Source organism: Gymnoscopelus microlampas, assembly GCF_963454915.1.
Source record: "Gymnoscopelus microlampas genome assembly, chromosome: 7".
Taxonomy (NCBI): Eukaryota; Metazoa; Chordata; class Actinopteri; order Myctophiformes; family Myctophidae; genus Gymnoscopelus; species Gymnoscopelus microlampas.
In genome coordinates, this window is record NC_139944.1 from 11708130 (window position 1) to 11734716 (window position 26587).

Here is a 26587-nt window from a genome sequence, read left to right on the forward strand (position 1 = left end):
AAAGAGAGGAATCGCCCGATCGACTGTATTTACAACAAATTGGCAAACGGTATGGAATGGTTCACTGTTTATAAAACTTGATAGCCTTATAATAAAGGTCATAAACATGTCATATTTTTCTTGTTATCAACGATGGAGCATTGAGTTCGTTTACTTCAGTAGAGTAAATGCAATTTACTCTTATGGTATTAGATGTTTATTAGGCGATTGCATTTTTTTAGATTTGAAGTTTTATATTGTAATCAGTAAAATAATTCAGTGTTTTAATGGCACCTGTCTTTTTAAACATCTGTGATCTCGCTGAAAGCTGAATACAAATAGACATAAACATACATTTCAGTTAGTCCTTCAAAAACATTGTGGGTGGCGATGATTTGTTCATTATCTTGTCATGCATCTCGATGCATCACAGGCTCCAGACACCTAAAAAGGAGCAGTGTGTCCATCCCTTCCTTACATGACTGTGGTCACACGGAGATAGAGAGCTGTGCAACACCTATGCCTCTGAAATATTAACATCCTATATTTGGTGTTTACAGGTTTCCAGTGTCAAACCAACGGGACATGTGTCAAGAGGAGAGAAGGGGGATCAGGGCCTTATAGACGGCAACCGAGCGCGGTTCTTTTTGAGTCTAATGAGACAAAAACGTCAGTTTTCTTCAATACTTAAGTGGTCTTGATTGAACATACAGTTCGATCCTTTGAGGACCTCGAATAAAAGGACACAACGGTTACAGAGGAACACATTTTAAGCCCGTCCTCTCACCGCAACGGAGCGCGTTTTTGAGCCTTAATGAAACACAAACGTCCGTTTTCTTCAACACCAAGTGGTTTTGCATAGTTCGATCCCATTTGAGGACCTCCAATAACGGACACCATAGTTCGATCCCATTTGAAGGACCATCCAATAAAAGGACACAACGGTTTACAGAGGAACATATATTTCAAAGGCCGGTTCCTCTCATTTGGAGAGAGAGAAGACATCGCAGAGATGGATATTGCGGCTGACCAGCCACGCTGGATGCATCACCACGCAATGCTTAACGCTGGACAGCATCACGCGGACTCTCACCACGGACACCCCGGCCTGGGACACAACTACATGGAGCCCACGGCACAGCTCCTTCCTCCGGACGAGGTGGACGTGTTCTTCAATCACCTGGACTCGCAGGGGAACCCGTACTATCCCAACTCCCCGCATCACGCGCGGGCAAGAGTCTCCTATAGCCAAGCGGCTCATGGTAAGAATTGTTTGTCTCTAGAGATCACTGGGTTACCCTATTTAGAAATCTGATGTCTCCCCAGCCCAGGATCCTATAGTGAAAATAGCAGATCTACAAGCTCACAACCCATCACATCGTGACGCGTTGTGAGCTTGTGGATTTGCTGCTGTCACTACTTCTTAAATATTAATTTTCTTATTTTCGTAATTTCTTAGATTTGTATTTTTTTTTTAATTAAAAACAAAATGTAGGAAACAAAAATTAAGGGATATTCATTTACTCGTGACCCATACAGATGGGTCCACGACCCACAAATAGGTCCCGATCCAATGTTTGGGCAACAGTGGTCTAGCAGTTTTTGCTCTGCAAAGTTAGCATAATCCAAAAAAAAAGTTGACCGTAAAATAACCACATAAAACACATCTTGTGCAGGTGTGATAAAAAAATAAATTAAAAAAAACTAAAATACTAAACAATATGTTAATGCAGTTTATTTCATTTGATTTTGGTTTAGTCTTTACGTCTACATCCTAATTCAATAAGCCTAAACAAACGGCATTAATCTGCCGGAATTAATCTAGAACACTTATTTTGAATAGAAGAACACAGCACAATATTCAACAGGTAGCCTACTATTGTTATATGTGTTTTTGCTACAGGCCTATATATTTTTTTGCATTAAAATATGGGCCATATTTTGAATATTATAGAAAAACGTTGGGGGAAATGGTATTTGTAAATAGTGCATGTCCCCCGCCCCCCCCTTTGTTATTGTATCTTTCTTTTCTTTTTGTCACTTTCATTTTGAATGTAATGTAGTCTGAAAAAAAAATATATAGGCCATATTATGAAATATAGTGTGAATTTGCAACTCTATTGGTAATAATCAGGCTGCTGTTGAATGCTTCCACAGCTCGTCTCACGGGGACTCAGGTGTGCCGGCCTCATCTCATCCACAGCCCAGGGATCTCGTGGCTGGACACCAGTGGGAAGGCTGCGGCCCTCTCGGCGGCCCACCACCACAACGCGTGGGCTGTGAGCCATCACTTCAGCAGCAAGCCCGGCCTGCACCACCCCAGCGCCTCCGGATCGGTCTACCCGTGCGGCGGCAACTCCAACACGGCCTCCAACACGCCGTCGAGCCCCCATCATCTCTACCCGTTCCCCCCGACCCCACCCAAGGACGTATCGCCGGATCCGGGTGCCACGTCTCCCTCCTCTGTCAGAATGGACGATCAAAAGGAATCTATTAATAAATACCAAGTGTCATTATCGGAAGGGATGAAGATGGAGGGCTCCAGTCCACTTAGGAGCAGCCTAGCCTCCATGGGGGCTCAGACGCCGTCCACGCACCATCATCCGATACCCACCTACCCCACGTACTCTCTGCCATCGGCCCACGACTATGGCAACATGTTCCACCCGGGCAGCCTGCTGGGAGGGTCGTCCTCCAGCTTCAACCCCAAATGCAAAACCAAAACGCGCTCGTGTTCTGGTGAGTTTTTCCCGCACAAGCCTTTCTTTGATTGATTGATTGATTGATTGATTGATTGATTGATTGATTGAATTGAATTGAATACTTTATTAACAGTTTGCAGATTGCACAGAGGTGTTTATACAGATTGTTAAAAAGGATAACACAAAAAGGTCCTGGGGGCTTTTTTCCCATTGTGCTCCTGTGTTATTCAATTCATTTAGACATTTAAAGACATTTAAAGACATTTAAAGACATGATGGAATTGACGATTCCATCCTCATGGAAATTTAACACAAATACTATAGGCTACTTTTGTAAAAACTGAATTATCATAATATGGTCTTACACAGATATGTCCACTTTGTGTTTAGTTATCCGTTGGTACAAAGCTGAACAGCCTGAATCGAAACGATTTAAATTCGTTTTAGAGTTTATAGGCTAAATGATGTGTTTACAAAAATATCGTGTTCAGTTGCAAGACATAATTCAGTATTTTTCTCATATAATCAATGGCAAAGGCTGAGTCAACTGCAGGCTAATAGGGCTTTCGGCAGCAACTTTTCTTGATGCATGATAATATTGCAATTAGGAGAAATATTTACCCCCCCCTCTCTCTCTCTCTCTCGCTCTCTCTCTCACACACGCACGCACGCAGTCACGCACGCGCGCGCGCGCGCACACACACACACACACACACACACACACACACACACACACACACACACACACACACACACACACACACACACACACACACACACAGCTCGGCAAAAGAAAATTATAGGACACATTGTGAAGCCATAACAAAATCAATCTAGGCCTGCAACTTATACCAGAGACAGCATAAACCAGCATAATAAATACTAATGCAGGGTAGAAATATCTATTTCCCCAAATGTAGCCCGTCACAATTAAGCCAATAGAGCATAGCCTGCAGGACAGGTTTTATCGTGAATTTGCTCATAATTCAGTATAGGCTATGTTCATTTGCTCAGAAATCTATAGGCTAATATGAAGTCAAGCGAGCAATAGGCATTTTAGAAAATACTACTTTTTTTTTTAAATAGTATGTGACGAATAAAGGTTGATTGATTGAATAGGCTTAGCCTATTATAACATTTCGGACGCATTTAAGTTAGGCTATAATCACCTGCACTTGATTAACGATCATTACTATAATTGGTGTAAAACAATGTTTGAATCATAAAAAAAGACGATGCTCGGCCTGTTTGTTATATAGGCATATCATATGCCTGTCGGGCGCGGGCGGTTGACGTTTATAATCCTCTTTTAGCTGAAACTCAATTACTGCCTGAGCATCATGGTTCCCTGAGAATGAATGAATGGTGAACTGGATACAGCCCAGAGGTGTGACAATTATCCACGGGCACACACAGCCAAAACCCAGTATTTAGGCTAAGAGACGTTTCTTTGTTAATGCGACATTGTAATAATACCCCGTTATTTGATGACTGTTTGGCAGACCAGGATACACAACGCAGGTGTTATACGGAATACAATGTTTAATGTGTTTAAAGCGGTCAATTCACTTGTTAGAACACAATCTGGAATGTATTTACTAGTAACCATCCTATCCTAGCATGCATGGATTAGATGACATATATAACCTATTATTTGGGCATTATGGTCATTTTAAATATGACAAAGAAAGGCCAGGTACTGAGGATTTAGGAGACATATTACACAACTCCCAGTGCATTTCTTTCTTTCTTTCTTTATATTTTTTGTTCCTGCATTTTTTTGTTCCTGCTCAGTCACCTTCTGTTACACTAACCCAAACATCCCTTCTCTATCTGGACTACCAGATATGTCTGTAAATCTCGATCTCCCATAAAGACAACATACAGATACAGTGCACGCCACAGCACATAAATAATTATAAAAACCTACCAAAAAGGTGTAACATGCTTATCAGATCAAAAGGTCAACCTCCACTTCTGCCCTATTTTATACTTTCAAACACAATTTCTTGCAAAACACACTTTTTAGATGTCACAGACGGTATATGCCCAATAGGGGACACCAGGTTGAAAGTGGTTAAAATGTCCACTCTGTTTTATCCCCCATCGGCTGGCATTCTGCAGAGGGTCGTGAATGTGTCAACTGCGGGGCCACCTCGACCCCCCTGTGGAGGCGCGACGGCACCGGTCACTATCTGTGCAACGCCTGCGGCCTGTACCACAAGATGAACGGACAGAACAGGCCACTCATCAAGCCCAAACGCAGACTGGTGAGTAAGCCTATATACTATAAGAACTGGTCAAACATTTGGCCAAATTGTCAAATAACATAAGAAAGAGGCATAACATTTTGAAAATAGCCGATCTACAAGCTCACAATCGGCTATTTTCACAATATTTATCTGTGGAAGCGAGTCTAAACTAAATGTAATGCCTACAATTCCAAGTGCTTCATTGTGGGGGTCCCCAGCAGTTCAAATATGATTCTTTTGGGGGGTCACAGGCTGAAACATGGAGGAGCGAGGGGACACACACGATACATAGGGCTAAATGAAAAGATCACAAGAGAGGAGGAGGAGGAGGAGGGGGGCACAATTCCAGGAAAGTTATATTTTCCCAATCAGTTTCCTGGAATTGTGTTTCCTACTCTCACCCCTGCACTCCTTCACACAGGGCCGTTAGTGGAGTGAGTCTATCTGTGTTGTTTTTGCGATCATTATTACTGCTACTTCTGATACTGTCACTGATAGCGGGGTCACCGCAACATCCCTCACACAGGCAGCACAATGGGCTTGGGTGACACTCCAGTAGCCCATCGGCTCTGTGTGATGCACCGCAGTGCATCGTTTTGACCTTGCTGTGTGGCTAACATGCTTGTGTTTGTTTTCATTGAGGCTCATGTGTTGTGGTGGAGAGCCAGTGTAACTTTACTCCATACATCCTTTTTTGTTTTGTTTTCGTCCGTCTTTGTGTTTCTTTTGTATTTACCCCATGGCTTCTTCCCCCCACAATGAACCTGTTTAAACATCAATGTTATATTTTCCCTATGAGGGCTGCAGTGCAGATTAATTAGTATAAGTATAGTCGGTCAGATCTGCTTCAGCTGCACCTTGTGGCCATTTCACACAACATGCCATATGGAGAGTTTTTGATTGATAGAAGAATTTATTAGACAGATATGTAAATAGCACAAAGTACAGTCAGACATTTGAGCTATAAGGATAACACAAAAAAGTCCTGGGGACTTGTTTCCATTGTATTGTATAATTTAATCAATTATTTAATGTATGTGATTGTATGTAGGCCTACATCACGTTTTTAAAAGGTCATATCTAATTTTGGCCAATTCAAAGCCAGAGAGTTGAATTCTCATCAGAATATAGCTATAGGCCAATTGCCTGTATCCCAGCCAGTGTAACATATTTTACACAATCATGTGTCTCACGTTGCCTAGTCACAATCCAAAGCAAAGGCCTGCCTGACATAGGCCTATCTTGAACAATATCAGTGATATTATTGAAGAGTATAGGCAGAACATCATTGATATTAATAATATCTTGAATAATGATATCTTGAATAATATCAGTGATATTGTTCAAGAGTAGAAGATAACACCATTGATATTAATAGAAAAGCACCACAATGTATAGGCCTACTATGCCTATATGCATTTATTTAGACTATATGCTAAAGTTTTGTGCCCTTTGTGTTCAAATAGCTGAAGTCTATTGCAGAATTGATAGGTGAATCACTCCTGTGGTTAATCACCAAATCGGCAAAGCTTTAGCCATGAGGCTTTGAGAATATTGTTTTCAATATGATCCGTGGAAAGTCTTTTTTTTATTTTATTCGGGAAATAAAACAGAGTTGATAGCTATATGAAACGAAGGCTAGGCTAACGAGCAGCGTGTACCGAAAAAAAGAAGAGAAAAAACGATAATCCACAATTTAAATCGTCTTTAATAATGATCGGCGTTATAAGTCTAACATTGGTGCCTGTGCGGCCCGTCGATGCCTATCAACTAGCGACGTCTGTAGGCCCACATCGCTGTTAGATGAATAGCCTCGATCAATCCATGGGATTTCTCTTCCCATGAGGCTCGGGGGTTCATTCTATTCAGTGGCAGCAGCGTCGCTCCGAGGCCTCCAGTTGTTTCCTCTCCGGATATCTGACCAGTCCAGATAAGCAGCGAGACCACCGCGTGTTTCCTTTAGGTCCGCTACTAGTAACTATAGAGCTAATGGTCCAGGCAGGCGTCCATGATCCATCCACCCCGACATGAAGCATGCATGCAGCAATGTGGCGATTATTTATAACGCTGGGAAATCATGAGAATGATGGTAAAAAAAAAAAATATCGACATGTTTTTTTTTTACACATATGGACAATTCCAGATTTGACTGTTTATGGAACAAAATATCTTAGTATATTATATATATATATATATATATATATATATATATATATAATATTATTATATTATTATTATTTTCACAAAATAGGCCTATTTGTTTCTGTTGTCTAATCACTAGCATATTTACATATTCACATATCATTTTCTTAGGGGAAATACTTATAATAAAGTGTGAAAATCAATTTGCAATCAAACATTGCAGGTTGTCTGGGCTCCTGCAGAACTATTCACTTATTTCTTTAGTCATTTAGTATAATAATTCAGCCTTTAAAACTACAAGTACATACATAGAAAGACTGTGTATAATGCAAATATAGTTCGTTAAAAAGAATTACAATCCAATCAGACAATAAATAATGGATTTATGGAACAAAATAGCAAATAATCAATCAATTATTTACTGGAAAGCTGAATCACAATTCCACAATGTTCAAAGCTGCTGTATGCCCCCCCCCCCACCCCCAGCACCCCCAGCACCCCCAGCACCCCCAGCACCCCCAACATACCAACTGCTACCTGTCATGATGCTTTGCGATAGTGCCACTGAATTCTAATGAAGGTCTTCATTCTTCTTTGCAGTCGGCAGCCAGGAGAGCAGGCACCTGTTGTGCCAACTGTCAGACGACCACCACCACTCTCTGGCGGCGCAACGCCAACGGAGACCCCGTGTGCAACGCCTGCGGCCTCTACTACAAGCTGCACAATGTAAGTGCTGCTGGACTCCTATAACAGACTGCGGGCTGGGGCCCGCAGAGCAAGTCAGCGGGGTCAAGTAGACGGGAAGCAGGCAGGGGCAGGTTACAAACGATTGTTGTGGGGGATAAGGGAGGCAGAAAAGGAGAGAGAGAGAGAGAGAGAGAGAGAGAGAGAGAGAGAGGGAGAGGCGGAGAATGCATGGTGCTCCGTGCGCTGCCTCTCAGACACCGTTGGTCTCGTTGGTGTTTTCTTTCTTTGTGCTTTATTGTTTCCATGGTAGGCGTAATCCCCTTGAGACTCACAATGGTGGGACTGTTCTTGAGTGGAACTCCGTTTAAAATGAGCCACAGGGTCAGCGTAGACATGAATGGCGTTAGGGTTAGACACTGGGATATGTATAGGAAATGCATGTTAAATGTGCAAAGGACTATATTGTGAAATTTGGAGAGTTCATTTAACTCCAGAAGCAGGCCCGGCGCTCGCCGACAACGGTGGGTGGGACGGGCGCTCTGCGCATACCCCGATTTTGAAAAATGATTTGTTTTTACCGACTGCAGCTGAAGTCCTTGTCATGTCTGTCTGTCTATCAGTCCCTCCTGGTACACACAACACCACTGACCACTTTCTTAAGGCTTGACGCCGAAACACTAAATTAAATAAAAAGTACTAGAAGGTTTTTTTTAACTGGCAGTCTTGACTGAGGGGGCTTGATGGTCTGGTTTAGGGGGCGACGCCCCTTCACACCCCCCCCCCTTTTTAGCTAAGGGGTGGGTTATTCCAGAGTGTTAATGTAAGTTAAATTAACACTCCAGATGTTGCTGTGCATGAATTGGAGCATTAACGTTATTAGTAAGTGTATTTGATTAGGTAGGTATGTACTTTATTGCATACTGATGATTCATTCTCCAGTTATTTCAACTTCCTTTCCTGCGTCGTCGTAACCAGGTCACTCACATCCACACTTCTCTCTCTCTCCATCTCTTTCTATGACCAGGTGAACCGGCCTCTGACCATGAAGAAAGAGGGAATACAGACGCGCAACCGCAAAATGTCCAACAAGTCCAAAAAGGGAAAGCGCATGAACGACAGCTATGAGGACTACTCCAAGTGCATGCACGACAAGAGCTCTCCGTTCAGCGCCGCCTCGCTGGCCGGACACATGTCCATGGGCCACCTGACCCCCTTCAGCCACGGCGGACACATGCTTCCCACGCCCACCCCCATACACCCCTCGTTTGGCCACCCGCATCACTCCAACATGGTCACGGCCATGGGATGAGAGATTAGCAGAGGGGGTGGGGGCGGGTCTCAGATATTACATAAACGGGGGTTACATCTCGTTAGAGGTGTGCATATCATCAAGGACACACAGTCGGTGCATGTACGCTTTTCGCACTGACAAATGTGGCAATAGGCACTAGGCACAGCAGCCATATTGGAAAAACTTTGGGCCCCTTCCTTACTTCCTTCACAGGTGTTACCAATGGTACTAATGAAGGCTCCGTTCCATTTAGTGTAGCACAGTGGTTCTCAAACACTCATTTCAAGGACCTCCATAACTCTGAGAGTGTACAAATGGAACCAAATGGTATGGAACCAAATGGCATTTGGTTCCATTTGTACACTCTCAGAGTTACACACACCCGTAAGGGGCCATTTGGAAGCCCCTCAAGGAACCCTGGGAGTGTTTCCAGTGAGCCAACATGCACAATATCAGCACCCTGACTCCCTGTTTGACCAGAATGGAACAGAGCCTTCATTAGTGTCATTGGGTAACACCTGTGAAGGAAGTAAGGAAGAGGCCCAATTTCTTTCCAATATGGCTGCTGTGCATAGAGCCTATTCACGTCCAATCGTTTAACACTGTCCTCCCTTTGGCTGGGTGTTAGCGACATGCGCCCGTTTGCAGCTATAGTCTGTAGCTAGCTCGCCAGCCCGCTAGTGTTAGCATAACACACACGTCAATTTGGACACAGGTGATAATCTATTCCGTCGTGCATCCACCACGGCTCGTCAGCTCGTACGACACACTTGTCGAGCACCGTACGAGCCTCAGGACCTCACTGTCGACGCACCTGCCTTGTGGTCAAGAGACGTAAAAACTATAGTGATGGGGGAGTGGTTTGTACAATTTGTCAGTGCGAAAAGCATACGCACAGTTGGTGCGTTGATCTTGATTGTCTTGCTGAATACAGGGGATTCCAGGGGTGTGTGGGAGAAGGGAATATGCATTGTGGTTCATATTCCTCCCCTTTTAGGTACCTGCTTTGATTGGAGAGGACAGAACAATGATCTACAATGTAGATTCTACATCAGCCCCGCCCACCGAACCCTCCCCCGACCGTTTGCATTTAAACACGAAAATATAATTGCACCTTTTTAAGTTTTTCTCCATCACTTCCTGTGATAGACGGACTATATGCTGTCTAGCTGCAGTGGTAACGTGCCGAACAGGTTTGTAGTTAACTGTGAATACTGTAAATATGTGAGAGGAATGAAAGGGGACGTGGGTTAACTTTGGGTAGATGAGGGTGATCCCCCTTAATGACATTTTATGACAAATATGCTGGATTTTTTGCTCATGGACTATTTTAAAGGAATTTACAAAAAAAAAAGAAACAGGTAAACAAAAAAGTTTATAAATCTTAATTTGAGACTGTTTTATTATAATTATTGTTATTATAATTATTGTTATTATAATTATTGTTCAGATAATTTATTTTCACTGCCTTTCTTTTTACACTATCACCTGAAACATAATACGGATGCTGTTATGCCAATTATGAATATATTGTTTTGCTTAAGTGCTTTCTCTGAGCTGTTAAACATTTATACTCACAAGAAATAAAGAGATCAAGTTCACTTTTCCATCTATTCCCTCTACTCGATACTCAAACAATACAATCCTGAGAGTTCATTTCACTCTGTGTGTAGAAAATGTAAACTCTCCGAGTGAAATTTACACTGATGGTTTAATTGTGCACGGTGTGTATAAAGTTACAGAGTATGGACATACATTTTGTGTTACTAATGGCACTATTAACTTTCACTTTCCTCTGTGCCATACTAAGATGATGTGCCATGTTGAGTTTGAGAAACACTGCAGGCATATCTTAAATGCCAGTGTTCAAAACATCTTTGGAATGCAGACTCTGTATACATGCCTACTTTGCTGAACACACCACAAAGGTACAATGTCATTCACTTTTATTTGGGTTCATTTGACATAGATTTGTTTTTCAGTACCATTACTAATATGTGTTTTGAGTTACCAATGAGATCACTGTGGTCTGTTGTACGTTTGTCATTAACCTTCACTGATTGACAGTTTGGCCAGTGGCGTTTCAAACATTCCTTCATGATAGTTCCACAGTCCCGCTCCACAGACGTTAATAACACATCTGTAGCCAACACATATTAAGCCCTATTTTATACCTTGTCGTACGATGGCTTCTTGCAAAAATAGCGAAAATAGCTATCGCACCGTGACATGTTGTGAGCTTGTAGATCTGCTATTTTCACTACTTTTGAAAACGTTTGAGAATGAGAAAGTTTTTGAAATCTTATGAAAATGTTTGCCAATAATGCCTATTATAACGGCTGCCCTGATAGGGAAGCCAGGTTGAAAGTGGTCAAGCCTACAGTATATAATTTATACTTTGTTGCATGACATTACTTCAGGAAAATAACCGATTTGAAAATGTTTAAAAAGTGTGACATGCATGGCAAGCCGTTCATCAGTGGAAAATCTCTTATTTTCACAGAGCGACTGGTTGTGTGATGAAATATAAATGAGCCCTTAGTTTGAGGGAGGTACTATCCAAGGAACTGGTCAAACTTTGAATCAGTGTCTCTGTTTCTCTTTGCCTCGATATCATGGCGTCTCATCAACTCCTCTGCTCTTACCTGAGAGAGACAAAACACATGCCTGCTCTTTGCTACCTATTCAAAACTATTCAAAGCTGACAATCTGGTCGCCATAACATAATGTTGATAATAAAGAAACCATGTAAGCCTAACAGTGGAGCCTCTGTGCCGTTTCTTGTCTACTCTGCCACATGGAGCACATTACTAACATTCATTTTAGAGAGACAGTAAAAAGTCATAAATATTATCCTCCCTTTCAAGCACAACTGATGCACAATGTTGTTGTTGTTTTGTTTTTGTTACCATCTCTAGGACAGGAGGAGGTGTAGGGAGCATGTGGAGGTATTACACTTGAACCCTAGCATCCCTATTCTGGGCAAGGCATAATAGCCAAACATTCTGTGAAAATAGCAGATATATAAGCTCACAATGCATCGTGTTGTGATACATTGAGAGCTTGTAGATCAGCTATTTTCAGCAAAGACATTTGGTGTAGAGGGCCAATTAGACCAATGGGGGACCCCAGTCATTGGAGTCTATAGGGTTTAAGTAGTTAATGTAACAGGGTCTGAACAAATAATAGTACCGGTTTATAACATTGACTGACAGGATATCCACGTTCTATGGAAAATACACCCCAGCAGAAAAGTCCACACTTGTGTCCCATTTGGATGAGATAGAATCAACAAATGTGCTTTCGAAACACATGCACTCAATGACCTCCTGTGCTTTATTACAATTAAAGCCACAATACGGAACTCTCTTAGTGAACACATTTTTATTTTGCCCAATCTATGGTAGGACGTCGACTGGTTGACAAGTGGTATTGCCGCAAGCGCAAAGTGCAATATCTCTCCTCCATCTCAGTGGTAGACATTTTATCTCCCACGTGGGAGGCCTTGGTTCGAATCCAGGGAAGGACATTCAATTTACGGATTGGGGCTTTAAAGATCCTAAAACACAGTTCTTCTCTCCCCACTGCAGGGCGGCTATCCAATAGATCCTCACCACTGTATTCGTGTCATGCTGTGCAAAAATACTGTATCCCCTGTTGATACGATCAGCCACTTTCCAATAACCAAAAGATACTCCACCAACCCTGACTGTTATGTAATGGTATCAATATCAACACTTTTATTTTTATGAAGAGTTGGCAATTAGTTTCCCCCCTTTTCTCCCAATTTAGTCGTTATGCCAGTTTCTGAATTCCCCACAAGTTTCTGTGAAGTCTTGTCACTGCCTAGAGCAGGGGTCTTCAACAGGGGGTCCAGGACCCCTAGGGGGTCCTCAGAGTCACTATAGGGGGCCGCCAAATCTTTGTGTGATAGTATTTTAGCATCCCTTTTCTGAAGAGAACTCTAGCCAAAAATAGCCGATCTACAAGCTCACAACGCCTCGCACCGCGAGGTGTTGTGAGCTTGTAGGTCGGCTATTTTTGGCAAAGAGGTATTATGTGTAGAGGCAAAAAAGAGCAGATCAAGTAAAAGTTGAATCTGAAACATAACAATTTTATACAATATAGAGGGGGTCCTTGCTTCATCTCTCTCTTAGCTAGGGGGTCCTTGGCCCTGAAAAATGTTGAAGACCCCTGATCTAGACGATGCAGCGTGTGTGGTGCCACACCCTGCTCCTTACAGTGCAACACTCCCCTTGACAGGGCGCTGCCCCAGCCCATAGGAGTCACTGGTGCAGCGACGACAATGATCACCCGCCCCGCCTGGCTTCTCTTCAGCCAACTGTGCTTGTATGGATGCTCGGCCTAGGCGGAGGCACCGCCGAGGACTCAAACCCCCTATAGTCTCCACATGGTGGACAGGAACTTTACTTTCCTGCGCCTCCTGAGCACCTCCTGAGCGCCTCCTGAGAGCCTTTATCAACAACAATTCCAATAAAACAATGAAAAATTGTAGCCATTTGGTTATAGACATTTTCTTGCAGAACTTTCCTTCTTTTTTTATTTTTGGAAAAAAATATCGGCTTTTATGCTTTTTTAATTTTTTAAAACATTTTTAGCCCACGATTTTTGTAACCCTTTTTTCACCCGGTGCCAATTTTCTAAGTGATCCTGGGCCCTACACTCCCCCCACCAACCTAGGGAGCCCAGGGCCGAGCTCATGCCTCCTTCAATGCATGAGAGCCAACTGACCTTCTTATCACCTGACAGGGGGGAGTTTCCCTGGTTGGACGTAGCGCGTGGAAGGAACACGTTATTCCAACCAGTTCCTTTCCCCTCCATCAGGCGCCCCGGCTGTCGTGGGGGAGGCGGTTTAGCGACCAGGATTACTACATGTTTTTGTGAGGGTATTAACTACCCTAGGAGACACGGGGAGAACATGCAAACTCCACACAGAGTAGGCCCTTTCGCCAACCCCACCTAGGGTATGGGCACTGATGACGTGGAGGAGAAGACAAGCCCCCAGCACCCACAGCATCCCCGGCAGGAATCGAACCCAGGACCTTCTAGCTGTGAGGCGACAGCGCTACCGACTGCACCACAGTGTCCCCCCTTTTATGCCTTTTTAATGATAGGATAGTAGTCTGACAGGAATATGAAATGGGGAGAGACATGCAGCAAAGGCCATCGGGATCGGGACTCGAACCAGCGACGCTCTGCCAGGCTGCTTTGGAGCTTAGGTGCCTGGACGGCTATGCCAGCGGTCCAGGCCTAACTTTCTTCTAAATGGTTCTGTTTCATGGGGATTAGCCACAGGTCACCTGCCTTCCGTTGTGTCTGATACATGATGCCGTGCTGGCGCACTCTCAGCCTTGTCGTTTTTCAATCTGGCCTCCAACAGAGACGAGAAGGATGAGACTGTGTATGTCTGTCAAGCCCGATTAGTCGCACGACAGCAACGTGTGCTGAAAATAGCTGTTTTGCACGTTTGAGGAGCTTGCAGATCGTCTAGTTTTTGGTGTGCGACACCGTCACACAAATAAGAAATCAGGAACCAGTCCAGGATGGAGGAGATGTCTCAAGTTGCACACTACATCAGGGGTCATCCCAAGTGCACTGGCCACCCTTCTCTCCCAGCCTCCTTGACCTCTGCACCCTGGAAGCACTTACACTGTCATTCTTTCAGACGCTCCCCGCTCCGTACACAGAGATATTTACAGGCCCTTTTAAAACGCTACGTCCCCCCCCGCTGGAAAACATGACACTGTGACACAGACAACTTCCTTGTAAAGAGATGAAAAGCATTGCCACGTTCCAAAGGTGAACTCCAAGTCGATTTGGCCATCCGTCTGTGGCCTGGTAGAGGGGAGGGGTCCGGGGATCGGGTGGGTGGTGGGTGGTGGGTGGTGGGCATCCTAAATCAGCTACAAGTGAGGTTTATGGTCTCCTTCCTACGCGCCTCATCCTTTGGAACGTTTGTTTTTCCACCAAACTCAATTAATGGAATCAAACGCGAGCCCAGGCTGGACTTCAGAGGACTGAGTTTCAAGAGAGACGGTGATAAACGAGATGAAAGCAGAAAGCACCGCAGTTTAGTTTAGTTCAATTCAGAGTCTCTTATGATTATGATGAAGGGATGGGAAGGAGTCAGTCAAAAGAAAGGGCTGGGTGCTGTCCACTGTCCTGGATCCTTGGATGCCAGCTTTTGAGATGTTAATTAATGAGGAATCTTTGGAGAAAACTTGGGAAATTATGTTTTTTTGTTCCTTGAGAAATGTTTTTGTTTGTTTGATTTTCCCCCAACATAGTGTATTGTTAATTCAAAGACTGGAATCCTTTGGAAACCTTGCTTTTTGGCGTGCTGCTAAAAATGTAATACATTGATTTATTTTGCAGAACATTTCTGTGCTCGTACTTGTATAAAGTTAGTGACAAATAAAAACCCTCTTCATTCTAGATTCTTATGACTTTTGAGTACATTAATGACAGTGAGTCCTAGCGTTTCGGCAAACGCTCTGCAAAAATAGCAGATCTACAAGCTCACAATGCATATCGATGTGACGCACTGTGAGTTTGTATACCCGACGAAAGTGATTTGGTGTAGAGCGAAAAAAGGCGGGGGGTCGAGTATAGACACCTGGGGGACTCCAGTCAACAAAGTATTCAGGGTTCAAGTGGTAATGATAATAATAATAATAATAATAATACTGTATTCATAACAGTGTTCAATATAATTGTATTCATAACGCATTTCACATGTTTGCAAATCACAAAGTGCTACAGGGTTTAAAAACAATGGCCTAAAAAAATCTAAAAGAAAGACCTACGGAAAAAACGTTGTTAAAAAAGTATGTTTTGAGTCCATTTTTAAAAGCATCGTAGATTGTGGGGCTCTCAAATGGTCAGGGAGGGCATTCCACAGGCGTGGGGCAGTGGAGCAGAATGCCCGGGTCGCCCATGGTGTGGAGATTGGTCATGGGGGCAAGGCGAAGGTTGGTGAGTTCCTAACTACAACAAGGAGTGAAGTCACCCTACACGTTTACAAAAATCCCTTGCGTAACCAAGAGCCAGATATACAGAGAGATGAGCGTTGCACTTTCATCCAACCCTGTGACTGCGATGCCCCTGGAGGATCATGGGATTCATGACGTGTCACATCTCTTCCAGTGGGGACTTTAGTTGCCTTGGTACAATCTGGGACATTAGCTCGGCCTTCAATAGGATCCGGGCTTGAGACACAAAGGTGCTATCTGTTGGCATCTCAAGAGGGCTACAACATACAAACAAAAGTAAGAGGCAGGAGAAAAAGAGAGGGCCTCTGACAGTGATCCTCAGAAATATGTGATAGAATCTTTTCCGCATCCCTGAGGAGTTATGAAATAAACTCTCGCTGCGAAAAAACCCATGTACGTACGTCGTCCATACACACACCCATGTGACATACTGTATGCTCGCTGGCCACAAACAGAAGTGTGCACGTTGAAATGTGTGCTAGTTTCCACCATGCATGGTCCCTCGACTCTCTTATGAAACAGGGAAGGGAGCAGAGGAAGTTATCGTAATATAGACAACCATACAATAAACTGCCATGATGACACAACGGGCGTAAGAACAGAATGAAGTATAGCGCTCCTCCTATGCCTATTCAGATAGCCTGTGTCCTCTGCACACAGGACTACTAGTACAGTCCCCAAGCTGGAACACAACAGGAAGGAAAAGACTGAAGAGGAAACACTTATGAAAATTTATTACGGCAAAGGGGAGTGAATCTGGAAGGTGTGTGTGTGCGCTCAAACATGCACATGCATGCATGCATACACCCCATGCATGAGCCGCGTGTGCGTGTTCATGGATTAATACATGGGTACAGCGTGGAGAGACACACGGTGCATTCTCCCAGGGAAAGTGGGACATCCTCCAAACACCCTGCTCACAGTCACTGACAAGTCTCTTTTAAACCTCTTTTCTTCTCCTGTCTGAGGCAGACAAATTCATCCCCCTTGTCTTTAGACAATCACCTCTTTTCTTCTGCCTGTTGCGCCAATGAAAGAATAAGGGAGGATAATATGGCGAGAGTGCAGGAGAGGAAAAAGATAGGGGGAGAGAGAGAGAGAGAGAGAGAGAGAGAGAGAGAGAGAGAGGCATCTGCCGCACACACAGAGAGAGCGAGGCGCTAGGCTAATGTCCTGTGTGTTAGGGCCCCTGGGACTGGGCGTCTGGGCCCCACTATCCTATGACACCGCTGACAAAAGGCCCAGGGCTCAGCCCTCAGGAAATCTGAGAGGTGAGGTGGGGGGGGAGGGGGGGGGGGGGGGGGTATCTAGGCCGGGGAGGGCGGGAATGGAGGGAAAGAGGAAAAGGAGGGAGAAGGATACAGGTGGGTTGCACCTACGAGTACATTGGCCTATAAATGTGCTTCTGATTCTGGGGTAATGAGTGGGCAGGGCTGTTGTTTACTGGAGGGCGGAAGTGAAGGATGTAGGAAACGTCTGACCTGTGCTTGAGGTGGCCCTCTCTCTTATACCACTGTCTCTTTTCAGGCTCAGAGGCTGTCAAAATGTCTCCACTGCAGCCTTGATCACTTCAGCCCTATTTTATGCTTCGGCTATTCGAAACTATAGCAGCAATGCGGTTGTGAGCTTGCAGATCTGATATTATTGAACATTTTTTGAAAAATCGTGAAAATGTTAGAAAAATCTTGAAACGTTGGAAAATGCTCAAAATAGGGAGGCAGGGTTAATGTGGTTAAGGGCTGTCCACACCAAGAACGATAACTATAAAGTGAACTATAAACACACAAAACAAAAAGTGGTTCTTCTGAAGTGGACAGCGGAGTCCACACACCACACCTATAACGACAACGACAGTGGCGAATGATATCATCGGGATCACATTCACAGTGATCGGATGAACGACACTGACAGCCAATCAAAATTAACCATAGCTAAAGGGATATTTCACTTTCAAACATGTTTGGGGTCATTTTATCGTCTACTCAGGCTTTTTGTGAGCACCCCAGACAGTTTTGAAGTTGCTTGATTCAGTATTTAGATATTTGATATTCATTTGATCAGACACGCCCCCTTCATATACAAACCCATTGTATGGAGTCTGAAGTTACAATGGTTTTGTATAGGAAAGGGAGGTGTCTGATAAAATGACACCTCCCCTTTAGTACCCCTTCCCCCCCCCCGTCAATGTTTCCCGGCGGTAACAGCATCCACGTGTTCACAGGTAATGCTGGCTATAGCTGGCTGCACCATCACCGCCCACCTGAGACTGCACCTGCCCAAAAGCACCCTCGCCTGCCTCTTCTTCAGTGCGTCCGCTGGTCCTCTGGTGTGTCCTCCTACAGCAGCACAGAGACATGGAGGAATGCCATGTGTTATGCAACCACGCACGGCAACACAACCTAAGACAGACGGACAGACAGACACAAACACACACTGATCAAGCAACCGATACTGGCAACGGCGCAAAGTAAGCACGTCCAGCACATTGTGGTAGTCTGCCTCATTGTCTTTTGTATGTAAGGAGATTGGACAGATTAGACTAATTTGACACTCATCCGCGTGGCTATCTGGAGGCCTCTATCTGTCTGGCCGTTGTTGCATTTCATCAGGGGATTTCACCGTTTGAACCGCACGCGTTATCACGCTATCTGTCAATGGAGATTTCACTCTAGACCGCATCCTTTCACTGTCGCTCCAGTGCTACTAAACACCTACGGCCTTCTGTGTTGATTGTTTATTTATTCAGATCATTTACTGCATGCATTTGCGACTGGAATGGAATCTTTGGAAAGAAATGGAGGATGAATTCATCTGTCGTTTGTTTTTTAGCCAGAGGCCGGTATGGGGGGGGGGCGGGGGTTGTTAGGGGCTCAGCTAACCTCGCAGTGACCTACGGAGCATACGACAGCTCAGAGTATAGGGGGCCCCGCTGGCCAAAGACCAAACACTGAAGAAAAACAAACGCAAGAAAGACATGATAAGAGAACAAAACAAAACAAGGATTATCAAGAGAGTTGTGGAAATGGAAACGCAGACGGATGAAAGATGTGAAGCTGTGATTATAGAATAATAACAATGATGGTGTAAAGTAGCAAGAGGGCCTTTTGGTACAGTATGTGTCTGTAGTTTTAAGTTATTGGCTTGGTGCAGTTTGATGGACCACCAGCCATACAATACGTCAATATCTGTCCATTCACAGCTTCAGCATACATACAAATTATCAATTTTCCCATGAATGCTTTTCAGTTTTAGATTTTGCGTTTCTCCATCATTTTGAAAATATAGTGAACTCAGGAATTTGATTCATAAATCAATATTTTCTCCAAAGATGGCAACACTTCTCAAATCAATCTGACCTTGAAAATACATTAAAATGCAGCGATAACACACATGTGACGTAAATTAAGCGCTCAGTGGAGTGCATAGCCTACTGGATCTCCAATAGGCCAGATGGCCAGTTTATGATGTCAGTCATCTATACATATCTTTATATGGCGTAAATGACTACATATTTGGCCAAGAGTTCAACTCGATTCGACCAACCATTGACTTCCTTTATGTCAATGGTGGTTTGTTTATGGTTATGTCTAAGTCCGAGTGACGTGGCTGTGCATGGTCTGCCGGCCGGCTGGCCGGTCCTCCCACTAGCCAATTTTAATATAGAATATGTGGGAAAGAGTACAAGGAAGAGGTATTCCCTTGGCCTACTGGCAGTGTGCACAAGACAGTTGGTGCTGATCGGTCCAGCAGTTTGCGAGATTAGCCCTGTATAAACAAACACACAGAGACACACACACAGGGTAAAAACATAAACTTGCCTTCAGCCTGACAGAGATAATAATGTAGCCATAAAGTTCACTGTGTTGGATTACCTACAGTATCGCAAGTAGATTTACTGTACTGAAATGAATGTACTCCATTGACATTCTTGAGACTCAAACAAACCTCAGCACTGTGTAGCGGAAAATCACAGTTCCGATTCCTCATTTAGCATGCATTCATGCACCAACCCCTATTGAGGTTACCATTTTTCTTTCATCCTCACTACATGTCCGTCCATCTGCCCGTATCTGTCCGTGGTAGGGATGGGATGAATTTCATGTCACGATTATTGTGACCAAAATAATTGCGATTTACGATATTATCGCGATAATCAAAGATATGCTTAAAACTCTTAAAATGCCACTTTTGTTAACCACTTCTTGAACCCCAGCATCCATAGTCTGGGGTGGAATGTTTGCCAAAAAATAGCAGATCTACAAGCTCACAACATCGGCTATTTTTGGCAAAAGGATTTATAGAGTGAAAAAAAGACGTATGATGTATCAAGTACGTTCTTTACCAATTTAACTGCGTTTTACCAATTCTGGAGGGTTTAAGTGGTACCGGATATGCAGCTCGGCAAAGGTGAATTGATCCCAGCATATGACGGTGGACAATTTCACGATAAATTAAAATCTCTGCGATACGATTATTGTGAGCGTTTTTTAACCACGATAAATGATAATAACGATTATCGTCCCGTCCCTAGTCCGCAGCTAATCTCACAAACCACTACACCTCAGTGCCAAATGCATTGTGCACGCTGCCAGTAGGTGAAAGAAGTCAATCCCCAAATGTATATATTTATAGTTTATATAATTCTTCATATTTTAGTGAGTTTTTTTACTTTTATGTTGTGTGATTCTTTTTCATATTTAGTGAGTTTTTTTCTTTTGATTTTTTTAGTGAGTTTTTTTCTTTTATGTTGTGTGATTCTTTTCATATTTAGTGAGTTTTTTTCTTTTATTAAGTTGTGTGAATATTTTTCACATTTTATTCATTCATAACCTCAGATCCCCTGTCCCGCCGTCCCTCCATATTTGGGGAAGACTGATGTCGTCAATATTACGTCACTCGCAAGGAAGCCACACCATTATTAGACGCCGTCTTGTTTTAATTTGGGGCTGATTGCCTCTTTGACGAGGAGCACCTCTTATCAGCAGCCTCCATCAAGCTGCTTTTCATTTCCTCTCCTCTTTATTGCTTTTTCTTTTGTCTAATTTGTGTGCCGTGTCTCTTTAACCCTTCCATCACCTTCCTGAGCCGCAGCCACAGTCTGTGACATCATCGCCCCGCTGCGGAGCAGCCCTGCTGACCTTCCATGGGGTCAACACTGCAAGCTCAGAACGCTGCGCAAAGCTACGCGTTCTGAGCTTGTAGATCTGCTACTTTTGCCATTTTTGCATTTGAATCCTGAAAAGTAACAGTTTTGGACATATGAGCTTTCCACCTGACAGAGACGATATGCTTTGTCGTAAAGCTCACAGATGTACAAGCTCACAACACGTCGCATTGTGCTATCGTGCTAATTCTGAATACATTTCTCAATAAATAGTTATTATCCAACAGTTTGGAAATCTTTGCCCAAAATAGGGATGCCATTAATGTGGTTAAAGTTTGTTTGTTAGTTTGTTATAAATAAATAAAACGTATACAAAAAAAGAAAAATATTTGTATAAGTATTTTTTAATAAGTTAAGGCTTAAAGGTGTTTTTAGTAGGTTTTAGTGGTTTTGTTTGTGTTGTTGGTTAGTTGTGCGTTTGTGTTCTTCAGTCTACACGAAACCTGTTGGGACAAAGAGGCCTCTTTGACGTTTGACGTTTTTTCCAGTTCATTTGTCAATGCAAATCTGTCCTTGTACTGTACAGGTGTGTGTGTGTGTGTGTGTGTGTGTGTGTGTGTGTGTGTGTGTGTGTGTGTGTGTGTGTGTGTGTGTGTGTGTGTGTGTGTGTGTGTGTGTGTGTGTGTGTGTGTGTGTGTGTGTGTGTGTGTGTGCGTGTGCGTGTGTGTGTGTGGTTCTGTTACAGGCAAATCAGCCACTGTGACTCAGTGTGATACCGGTAAGTGAACACAGCTGAAACTTATGTATGCCTGATTTGTGTCTCTTTTCAACTACCATGGGTTAACCCAGAACCTTCCAGAACCCCTAAGGTTCTGTGATGGTTCTTATATGTTTCCATTATAACCAGTGGTGTAAAGTAACTAAGTACATTTACTCAAGTGCTGTAATTAAGTACAAGGTTTGAGGTATTTTTACTTCTTTACTTTGAGGTATTTCCAATTTTCAATACTTTTACTTCCACTCCACTACATCTTAGAGGCAAATATCATACTTTTACTCCACTACAATTATTTGGAAGCTTTAGTTACTAGTTATTTGTAGATTTCAATTATTATATATTCTTTTAAACATACATGAAGCACTTCAGTCCTATATATACTTTGGCTATTTTCAAATGATTTTTATACATTTTAAAACTTGTGAAATTGGACATTCTGCATAATGAGTACTTTGGTACTTTAAGTATATTTTTAATGTGAGTACTTCCACCACCACTGATTATAACCAGAAGTCTTGGGTTCCAAGAACTCGGGGTCAGCAGCAGTTGGCTCTGGTGCTATACCTCCTGAGCAGGGCCCAAACGATGCTCTGAGAACCATATCTTCTCTTAGTGGAAAAGAGCCCTTTATATTTCACTGCACGATGGTGTGAGCTTAGATCTGCTATTTTCGGCACACACTTGGTCGTATAAGGGAGGACAAATGAGGTTATTACTCCTTTAGCCAGTTTTAACAGTTTGTTCACCTACTTAAAGTGAAATGCAACACTATGAGCTAATGTGTTCTTGATTACACGCGCGCACGCGCACACACACACACACACACACACACACACACACACACACACACACACACACACACACACACACACACACACACACACACACACACACACACACACACACACACACACACACACACACACACAGTAAAAAGGGGCTGATTTGAATGACCTATTGTGTAAGCAACTAATTGTAGTGAAGTTAAAGGTACAATGTTTATCTCTGAGTAGAAGTATGAAATACAGTACTTGAGTCTTTCCACCACTGTGCATGCATACACACCCACGCGCGCACAACACACACAAACACACACACACACAAACACACACACAGAGACACATAACATTTCTATTAACTGCTTGTGACTTCACTTTGAGGGTTCTCGGACCACCCTCATACCTCCTGATGTTGGATTAGCTTTATAGCTCATAAATAAATTAGTTTTTATAGCTCTATGATAAAACACTCGTCTTCGATAAGATAGTGCAGGTCCTCTCAAGGCTTACATGACTTTTGTTTTTGTGTGGCCGACTGGCAGGTTTATGGAGTAGCTTTATGGTCTATACGTGGTTTTTATCAGCTTAGTGCGGTGTTCTGTGCAAACAGACCGCACAGACCACAGGACATATTTGGTTTTAAATGCTATCCAGTACACATAAGTATCTCCAAACCAAATCTCCATTACGGTTAGAAGAACAATGTGAGGATTTTTAATAAGCGGTGCAACTTAAATATCACCATACTATTAATAGGCATATTTTTGCATATGATAAAAAAAAACACAAGAATGTTAATATTACATATTTCTATAGATTTTATAATATACTAATAATACTCTTATTCAAATGTTCAAGCTTCTTATTTTTTATCTTGCTCTTTCTGTCTGGCTTCAAACATATGTACGCACACACGCACGCACACACGCGCACGCACGCACGCACACACACACACACACACACACACGCACGCACGCACGCACGCACGCACACGCACGCACGCACACGCACACGCACACGCACACACACACACACACACACACACACACACACACACACACACACACACACACACACACACACACACACACACACACACACACACACACACACACACACAGACAACACCACAAGTAGGCTCTGCAGCCGCAAAAGGGCAAATGCAAATGATCAGAGTTAAACAAGGGGAGAAAGCAGATCTGAACTCAGCTTATTTGCTTAATGCCATTAAGTCTGTCGTTCATTTACACCCCCCTCAACCACACACACACACACACACACACACACACACACACACACGCCCCTTCTCTAACTGCTCTCTCTCTTGACACACGTGCGCACACAGAAAGCACCTGCACACAAAAGAAAAAGTCATTGTTTCAACTTTCCCCCGTGGCCCCTGTTTTTCTCTCTGTGTCCCTTGTCCCTGTCGGGAAGATTTACTAGCTTCTTTTTTTGGGGGGCGGGGGGGGGGGGGGGTTCATTCACGCAGACCCGCTCCCCCTCTTTAGACAGTCCCCCCCCGTCCCCCCCTCGCCCTCTCCGATCTCTCAGTGTTCCCCTCTCTCGCCGTCACTGCACAAACACAGCTGACAAGGGGTGGGGGGACGCGTCCATGACACACACTCACGTGCCGAACCCACAAATCCCCTCTCACTCCAGCCAGCCAGCCAGCCAGCCGCCCTGAGCGTGTCTGTTTGCGTTTGAAGCAGTCTATATAGTTTTTGTCAGTGTGCATATTGATGTATTTGATGTAGAACCCCCCCCCCGTGTGTGTGTGTCTTTGTTTGTGTTGCTGTCTATATTTTGGTCTCTCTGCCTTTCTCTCTGCTTGTTTGTTTTCCCTATATAGTTGTTGTTGTTTTTTTTGGGGGGGGGGTGATCAATGGACTGATGTTCGCCCTTTTGAGATCGACAAACGCTTCAGTCAATTAGCACCGTTCACAAAGTAAAGCAGAAAAACAAAGTCATTGTAGATTTGATTGGTCACTAGAGAGACAGTCAGTGTATTGGACATCAGAGGGAAGTTTGTTTTGGAACCGGCGTTTTTCGTCCATCAATCGTCTGTCTTGGCCAGCCTGTCACTCTCCATTATTCACTATATCTATCAGGTAGATCAATCTATCCTATGGATCAAACTGGACTCACTTCAATACTTGTTTAAAACCTTTTTCCACAGAGTATCGGATCTATCTCTTTCTCTATCTTGTAAATGAGGTTCTTCTTATAAGAATGGTTTTGCAGACTAATGAAAATTCACCACAGTAGCGTGGCGCCATTACGTTAATGGCATCTGGATTGGAGAGACAAACAAATTTGACGTCACAGCCGTGTAGTTGCCTTGATGGAATAGGCTCTATGCACAGCAGGCATATTGGAAAGAAATTGGGCCTTGGGAAATTCCTTACTTCCTTCACAGGTGTTACCAATGCTACTAATGAAGGCTCTGTTCCATTCTGGTCAAACAGAGTCAGGGTGCTGATATTGTGCATGTTGGTCCACTGGAAACACTCTGCTACACCAGTGGGTCTCGAGGGGGCCTCCTACGGGTGTGTAACTCTGAGAGTGTACAAATGGAACCAAATGGACCCGTAAGGGTCCATTTGGTTCCATTTGTACACTCTCAGAGTTATGGGGGTCCTTGCAATTAAAAGGTTTGAGAACCACTGTGCTACCCTAAATGGAACAGAGCCCTCATTAGAATCATTAGTAACACCTGTGAAGGAAGTAAGAGGCCAATTTCTTTCCAATATGGCTGCTGTGCACAGAGCCATTGTCAAAAAACAATGTGCTGTCATCGTGCACACAGATCTTTTCCTTATTGGTGCATTATCTATGCGTGACCTTTCCCCATTCAGACCACATAAAGAGGTGATGGCAGGGGTTGGCAGTTTGTCTTTGCCGTAGCTGTGATGTTAGTTATACCAGCAGCCTATTGACATGCAAACAAGTTATTGTCTCTAATGATACCTGGAAATACAGAAATATCTATGAGTATACGTGAGCACATGGTTTGCCTATACCGGTATTTATTCCTGTGTAATCATTGTGCAAATACTGTGTACTGTATATTTCATTGTTGCAGAAACGGTGTACATACATACCCTTGTTGTCACATTTGTCGGTTGTAAATATTTGCATGTCAGTGCGTTTGTGCCATATGTTGATCTTGTGTTATTCTTGTTTGTCTTGGTGTTGGAGGAGTCACTGGTGGATGATGTGCACGCTGTGGCGCATTGTGTGGCATTATATTATAAAGCACAGTATTTTAACCCATTCAATCCGGAAACGCATCTCTGTCATTTTTAGATTTCTTTGGCTATTCAAAAAAATCACAGAGTGCCGCGCTATGAGCTTGTAGATCTGCTATTTTTGAAAAATCATGAAAATGTGTGCAAATCGTATATATATATATATTTTTTTTAAGTGATCATTTGTAACTCAAATCTTTGCTTCGGGGGGTCCCTGGAACAAAATATTTTACAAATGTTCGCTTTAGAAAAAAATATTATATTCAAAGATTTGAACAAACTTTCAAGATTCTTAAAAAATAGCAGATCTACAAGCTCGCAGCTATGAGCTTGTAAATCAAAAAGTGACATGAGATGCGTTCTCGGATTGAACGGGTTAACAGCCTCACTGCCCCTTTTACAAATTGCAGCTCATACAGCTGCCTCCTGCAATGTGGCATCGCAGGTTAAGCACACGCACACACGCGCACAACGCACGCACGCACACACGCACGCACACTGCCGCAGCCCTCCAGCTCTCCTCAGTCTAGGGGGCAGTAAAGTGGTTATCTCTCTCTCTGCAGATCCTAATCTGACAGCAGCTCCTGCCCGGTTGCCAGGTTACCCCTG

At 43.4% G+C, this 26587-nt stretch overlaps 1 protein-coding gene across 1 annotated transcript; it reads left to right on the forward strand.

The window, feature by feature from the left end:
* Window positions 1-982: 982 nt before the first annotated feature.
* Window positions 983-9375, forward strand: LOC311048286 (GATA-binding factor 2-like). The gene is made up of 5 exons (XM_084061450.1): window positions 983-1241; window positions 2137-2718; window positions 4806-4951; window positions 7676-7801; window positions 8787-9375. Exons 1-5 carry the CDS (start codon window positions 992-994, stop codon window positions 9069-9071), a joined length of 1389 nt encoding a protein of 462 aa, XP_083917576.1. The 5' UTR covers window positions 983-991; the 3' UTR covers window positions 9072-9375.
* Window positions 9376-26587: the final 17212 nt, after the last annotated feature.

Excerpts from the sequence above, each read along its gene's own strand:
- LOC311048286 (XM_084061450.1), top strand. The coding sequence starts at position 992 with ATGGATATTGCGGCTGACCAGCCACGCTGGATGCATCACCACGCAATG. Across the intron at positions 1,242-2,136 it reads CTATAGCCAAGCGGCTCATG|CTCGTCTCACGGGGACTCAG; the intron begins GTAAGAATTGTT and ends ATGCTTCCACAG. Across the intron at positions 2,719-4,805 it reads CAAAACGCGCTCGTGTTCTG|AGGGTCGTGAATGTGTCAAC; the intron begins GTGAGTTTTTCC and ends GGCATTCTGCAG.